The 7,500-nt window shown below is 37.1% G+C and overlaps 1 protein-coding gene across 1 annotated transcript in view; it reads left to right on the top strand.

The window, feature by feature from the left end:
* The window catches only part of tbc1d12a (TBC1 domain family, member 12a), a 25,547-nt gene extending 24,648 nt beyond the window's left edge, over positions 1–899 (top strand). Inside the window, exon 13 of the mRNA XM_034140666.1 lies at positions 332–899. Coding sequence (XP_033996557.1) covers positions 332–403 — 72 coding nt within the window. The 3' untranslated portion in view covers positions 404–899. The remainder of the gene's footprint in view (positions 1–331) is intronic.
* The last annotated feature ends 6,601 nt before the right edge of the window (positions 900–7,500 follow it).

Here is a 7,500-nt window from a genome sequence, read left to right as displayed (position 1 = left end):
CTCTGTGGAAAGAGAGAGTCTCTTTCCACAGAGGGGACACATGTTGATGTAGAAGAGACATGAAGAAGAGGGGACGCATGTTGATGAAGAAGAGACATGAAGAAGAGGGGACACATGTTGATGTAGAAGAGACATGAAGAAGAGGGGACACATGTTGATGTAGAAGAGACATGAAGAAGAGGGGACACATGTTGATGTAGAAGATACATGAAGAAGTGGATTTTGCATACTAGGTGACCTTTAAAGTAAGTCCTCAGATGCCACTAAGAAGTGTAGCTTTCATGATAAGAGAGGGAGTCATTTTAAACGTCCTCCCTCCGTCTCCTCTCAGGTGTTCGCTGCGCTGATGAAGGACTGGAACAGAGAGACGGACAGGAACAGCAGCCCGGCTCTGAGGAGCTAACACTAGCCACCGTCATGCTAACCATCGTTTCTTCAAACTAACCGAGGGGCGGGAGCTGGGAACTCTGGGAGATAAAACCCTGACGCACCTGGAGCTGAACTCTCAGACAGTTTGAGTCGTCAGGAGACGCAGGAAGTGAGATCTGTGTCGTGGTTTATTCCCCAAACTTCAGCCGTGAGTCAGTATTTCAGATTTCGGAGGAGCTTTTCCCGGCAGCAGTGTCTCTAATCTACCAGCCTGCTGTTGCTGGGTAATTAAAAACTGACTCTGAGATAAAACTCTGTCTTATTTCGGGGGAAACTCGTTGGATTTGTGGAGATTCTCGATCACCACTAGCGTCGCCCCCGGCTAATTCTCACATTTTTCGGTGCTAATGATTTTCTAAAAGGCTTGAATAATAACCTCTGTGGTTAAACTATTAATGTAGGTTTATTTTTATTTCACACCAGTATTAATTTGCTGCATTTTGAGGCTTGAACTCTGGATCTATTTAAAATATATATATACAAATCTGCCCGTTAGCATGGCGGTCGCTACATAGCTGCTAAATTAGCCTCCTTGCTTCTGTAGGCAACAAAAACAAACTGCATATGGGATAAAAAAGTTGGAGAAATTGTGTGCAATGTAGTCGATAATAAGGAATCACATAATAGACATGTCGTTAGATCAGATGCAGCAGAACGCAGGCTGTGATTGTTCAAATGTATTATCCCATGGCTTCAATAAGTGTGCTAAATACTTTAAAATCAAACTGTTTGAGGGGGAAATTCACTCTTTGATGGTGTTTAACAATGCAAGTGTTTAGCTGTTTTTGAGTTTTAAAAACAGGACATCGTCGGCGGGGATCGATATCCACTAGAGGCTAAACAAAACACTAGTATGAGCATTTAATCATCCATGAAAATCTGGCAGGAGCGTGTCGCCGAAGGATCCAGATTTCCCCTCAGAGCACTTTATATATGCAGCGCGAACTAAGTAACGGGGCATTCAGTGCCTCTCTGTTTCCTCTGTGGAGATTGAACCACCGAGATCAGATGATAAACCGTGCGTCAGTGCTTTCAGCTCTTACTCTATGAAGCTTTTTGAGTCTTTCTTTTCCATCGTCTGTGGAATCCCAGACGTTTATGTGACTGAACAACTTGTATTTTTACTTAATTGCCTGTCAGATATGTACTTTAAACACCAGAATACACCATAACTCAACCACTGGTAGTATTGGTCTCTGAATCCAGCTTCTTGAATGTGATATTTCTACTGTTTTTCTTATTTAATATTGAGAATTCAGTTTTGGTTTTAGACGTCTCCATTCATCGCTCTGTGAATGAGACTCCAAAAAAAATCTAACAATTTTTTCAACCAAAAAACCCCCAAAAAACGAACTAACTAAATAAATAAGAAAACCAACTAAATATTCACATTTGACAGGTTGGAACCAGCAGTATTTAGGATTAATAGATTTTTCCAACAAATATAATAGCTGCAGTTCAATTGTTTTTTAAGATGAAACAAGTAGCTGGTTAACAGATAAATAAACCCATTCATTTATAATAATAAACATCCATATGGTGCGTTCACACCGGGCAGGAAGCTATTCTTTTGGGCGGATCCAATCAGCCAATCAGCATTGAGAATCCCCGCCTTACGTTATTGATTAAGAAAACAAGACATTAGCCGTTAGCTGTTAGCACGCAGAGCTCACAGTTCCTCACGTCTGTTCAGAAGTGTGGACCAAGCAGCTACTATGTTAGCTTAGTCTAGCTTGAGGAAACACTCTCCAAAGCATCAATTCATGCTATTTGCTAACTAGTATGCAGTTAATTCGGCTTCATTTTGATACGTGTATTAATATTAATACACAGTCAAATATCTTCATGTTGTTGTTGTTGTTGGTATCTACATGGAGATTAAGCCCCGCCTCCTTTACAGCACGTCCATTTTGAGTGACGTGAGTAAACACAAATGAGTGTTTCTGATTCGGTGTGAACGCACCTTAACGAGGCCGTGGTGTCATTCAAAATAATTAATAACAGAAACGCATCGCCATGGTTACTCCGTGCTCCAAGTTCTGGATTATAATCGTACTGTTGAAGTGCTTTACATCACCTCCATCTTTGTTTTAACACTCCTTTAAGTTACACAAACTATGATGTATGTGACCTCCATTACCTCTCTGTGACACACACACACACACACACACACACACACACACACACACACACACACACTTTCCATTTTCCCAGCAGCAAGTGAGCCTTAAACACGGACCAAGCAGCTTTTATATTTATATATAAATATATTTTAAAAGTTCTTCCCCCTTTTTTTTAAGTGAAACTAGTTGCTGCTTTTATTTTCTGTTAATTTCAGTTATTTATTATTTTATTTTCAAAACAATCCAGAAAGAAGAATGACAGCAAATAATACATTAATTAGAAATAGCAGATTTATTGTAAACTACTACTAAAAAGATACCTATTACAAGGTATAACTGTTGTTGAGTGCAAATAAAAAACAAACATACGAATTAAAGAGCTGAGGTGAAAGGGTGATGTCAAAAAAAAAAATGTAAACCGATTTTTTTTGTGGGATTTAAACAAAATAAACCCTTCAAAATAAATTCAATTTAAAAACAAAAAAAAAACTTTTAAAAAATTTGGATAAAAAAAAAACTTTAAAAAATAATTCAATTTAAAAACAAAAAAAAAAATTTCAAAATAAAATGGATTAAAAAACATTTGGATTAAAAAAAAAAAATGGATTTAAAAAGAATTCATTTAAAAAAAATAATAAACCTTAAAAATAAATTCATTAAAAAAAAAACCTTAAAAAATAATAATTAAATTGTATGCATTAAAAAAAAACGTACAAATATCAGAAATCTCCTCTGGGGTTAAACGGTCATGTTTTTCTGCACCGTACCACTGTTACACTAAATAACTCCATTAATAACATGTTGTTTTACACAAACAGCCAGTAAACATGTCAAAGATTAAATCAGTGTTATATTTAAGGTAAAACTCTATTGTTCAACAGATCGAATGAAGGCCATTCGTGTTTTTACCTCAAGGTTCAAACTGTGCTTCTTCAGAAAACTAAAGAAACTCAACTCACAACCTCTTCGAAGGGAAGTCAAAATGAAACATGGACAAAGTGTTAGTAACATAAAAAATAAAAGGTCAAGTCAGATTCTGGAATGAAACATGATCAGTTAAACACACATATTAAACACATGCTACATATTAAACACATGCTACATGCTAGTTAAATACCCCAAAATAGCAGTTTTCGTTCACATGTAATGAAGTCCTTGATAACAAACAAGACTTTCTGGTTCATTTTGGCTCATTTTTATTAGAAAATCTATCAAATCACCTCCTCTGGACCAACGCTCTACTTATTAAATATAATACATCGGAGAAGGCAAGACAGATTAATTAGCACTTTTTCTGTGCACATTATTGAGTAATTTACCAGGATAATATGTGTTAACGTGAATAAACAGGTCAAATGTTCTTTAATCTACATTGACAAGCAAAAACCAATGTATTAAAACACTTATTTATCATATGTTTTAACACATGTGTGAGTTTGGAGGCTTTACAAGTGTTTTATTATTGGGTTTCAACAGCCGGTTTTTGCAATTTTTAGTTTAGTATCAAAGGATTTTGAGGTTTCTCCAATCCAGAAAATATTCAAAATGTCTTGCAGAAACGACCAAAATTAGAGCTACAGGGTTTCAGCTCAAAAACACTGCAATTTAATTCAGATTTAAACAGAATTTAACTGAGAAAATTGAGTGTTTCTCAGTTTCAATGATCATCAGTTTTAACTCAACAAAGCAACTATGAGCTGCGTTGAATATAAACATCGTTCTACCTTTATTTGAACTCATGTCCACTCTTCTACACTCCACAATACGTCAAATAAAAGTGCAATATTGTGTTTATAGTCAGTGTATTTACCCAGAATCCTCAGCAGGTGGTCTTGGCGCCCCCTCACTCCACATTATTGATGAAAAGCTGCAGAGGAAATTATATTAATGTGATATCTTCCCCGTAAATAAGTTCCATATATTCATTTTATTTAAGTTTCATCATCATTCTGTTTTATATTTTCCTGTGAAGTCATTTAGATTTTTCTGTTCGTTGTTCTTTTCAGATTTCAATGTACAGTTTTTTCATAATGCCTTTCAGGTGATGTAAATAAACTGTAAACATGTTGTTTTCTTTTTCTTATAACGGCCACTGTTTGATGTGTAAATAAATATCTCCGCAAACTTGTGTGTGTGTGTGTGTGTGTGTGTGTGTGTGTGTGTGTGTGTGTGTGTGTGTGTGTGTGTGTGTGTGTGTGTGTGTGTGTGTGTGTGTGTGTGTGTGTGTGTGTGTGTGTGTGTGTGTGTGTGTGTGTGTGTGTGTGTGTGTGTGTGTGTGTGTGTGTGTGTGTGTGTGTGTGTGTGTGTGTGTGTGTGTGTGTGTGTGTGTGTGTGTAAAAAAAGTGCCCCCCCCCCCCCCCCCCCACTTTGAGAACAGAGTGATCCGAGGCTCCAGTCCTTCACTCTGTGACGCTGTTCCTCCATGTCTCAGGATCTGTGGTTTGGCTCCTCTCTGAAAGATGTCCCCTAACCCTTTAAACACTGAGGGGTTTCCATCTGGAGGGTTAACCCCTTTTTATCCACATTTCAGATTCCTCATTTCCTTTTTTGAATACTCTTTTTATCGTCATTTTTGTAAACATTCAGACATAACACACACATACAACATAGACCTGCATACGTACTCTAATGTGTGCAGAGTAGTTACTGCGCATATAACATACATCTCTCCATGGGGGCAATCATCTGACTTGAATCATGTAGAAAGATATCTATGTTTATCTCAGCTTACATAACAATTACTTAAAGGGGACCTATCATGCAAAATGCACTTTTGTACGTCTTGTCTACATGAATATGTGTCCCCGGTGTTCCAGGGAACTCACCAAGTGTCAGAAAACACAACCCTCTCTATTTTCCTCCATACCCAAATCTCTAAAAAAGGGGCTGCAACGGATCTGATAAAAACTGATCCAGATTTGAACACTGTCCTGACGTCAGGACGGTGGCGCTACGGCTATTGGGCCAACTCCACCAATCAGGAGGAGACAGCCACGGCCATTGCCGTTCGAAAGCGCTGGAGACGCTGTAGTACATATGCCAGGCCTGTAGATGGTGCTGTTCTCACATGAATCTGCCCTTGCAGAGCAGAGCTAACATTAGTGCAAATTGAGCGAAATGAGGCATGGATAAAATGCATGATCTGTTTGGTATTTTGAAAAGAAAAAAGTATAAATATGCCTTATATAGGTATGGTCCTACACTATATTATTATAATATAGCATGATAGGTCCACTTTAAATAAAAGAGAGAGAAAATGAATAAGAATAATACATTATAATCATAATGTCCTGAAGTGTGGCCTCGTTACAAAGAGAAGCATCTGATAGGAGGGAAAGGATTCATTGACTTTGTGGACGTTACTTTAGAATATGAGTTAGTCATTTGAAAAGCTCTGTTGTAAATAATAATATTATAATGATCACAAAACAAGAAGGGTCTTCCAGGTTTGATTGGTTATCTGTAATCTTTATTATACAGACACTTGATATCCTAAACTCACAAGTCTTTACAAGAAGAGCAAAACACAAATATATTTACATTATAAAATAATATATTCATACAAAACTAGATATATGTTTATATTCATTTTAAATTAATTAATTTACTTTCAACATTTAAAACTGTTTTTACTCTGTATTTTGGGATATTTATATTTTGGGGTGTTTATATATTTCATTCACTTTCTGAAGTTTCACCTTTTACATTTTTTAAATGATCAATTAATTTATCAACCAAAATAAAATTAATATTAATAATTATAACAATAATAATAATGATGTTACATTTTGCCATTGGTTTTCAAAATCTCTCTCTGTCTTATTTTATATATGTTTTAATACATATACAACATAAAATAATATATTTAATAAAATGTATGTTATGTTAAAGATATATTCATAACAAATTCCAACATTAAAGCCTTTTTTCCAATTATTAGGTATTTATATTTGTTTATATTTGTTATTCCCTATCTTTCTTTTGGGGGAGAAACCACAACATCTGCAGAGGTGGAGTGTTTTTGGCTAAACCTCTCTAAAAAGGTCAAATGTCACTTGTTTTGCATCAATCTTGATACAGGGTACTTATTATATGTTGTACTTTGGATTCCTAAAGCTTTTAGTCTACCTTACCATCATCCAAGGGTAGTGTTCACCATGGGCGTAATTTCCACTGGGGACAGGGGGGACATGTCCCCCCCACTTTTCAAAATCCCATTTGTGTCCCCCCCACTTTTAATTTTTTTTTAATTTTTTTTTTTTACGCAAGCGGTCATTGTCACGGAGGAGCGTCTGTGTGTGTGTGGCACGAGCGCATCTTGTGAGAGAGAGATAGAAAGAGAGAGAGACAGAGAGAGAGAGAGAGACATAGAGAGTTACGGGGTTGTTGTTAGCATTGGTGCTAGCTCGGAGCTAATGGAGATTAGTAGCTGTTTCAACAATAAGGAGAGGGAGAGCTCTTTCCTGTCGGACTTTGAGAGAGAGAGAGAGAGAGAGAGAGAGAGAGAGAGAGAGAGAGAGAGAGAGAGAGAGAGAGAGAGAGATCGAGATCGAGATCGAGATCAAGAGAGAGAGAGAGAGAGAGAGATCTAGATATCGTCTACTCTATATATCTCTCTATCTTCTCTCTAGCTCTAGCTCGCCTCTATCATCTCAATCTCTATCTCTCGCTCGTCTCTCTCTATCTCTCTCTCTCTCTCTCTCGCTCTCTCTGCTCTCTACTCTCTCTCTCTCCTTCTGTCTCTCTCTATCCTCTCTCTCTATCTCTCTCCTTCTCTCTCATCTCTCCTCTTCTCTTCTCTTCTCTCTCTTAGCTCTCCTCGTCTAGTCTCTATACTCTCTCTCCTCTCTTACTTGTATGCTCTCTCTCTTGCGATCTCTTCAGATGACCTGGAAGGAACTACTGGACACTTCGGACGTAGACAGACAGAAGATATAGAGAGATCAGA

The sequence above is a fragment of the Trematomus bernacchii genome, unplaced genomic scaffold (assembly GCF_902827165.1).
Source record: "Trematomus bernacchii unplaced genomic scaffold, fTreBer1.1, whole genome shotgun sequence".
In the NCBI taxonomy this organism is placed as follows: Eukaryota; Metazoa; Chordata; class Actinopteri; order Perciformes; family Nototheniidae; genus Trematomus; species Trematomus bernacchii.
Note: the sequence above shows the minus strand (reverse complement) of the source record. Positions and strands in the feature narration are given on the sequence as shown.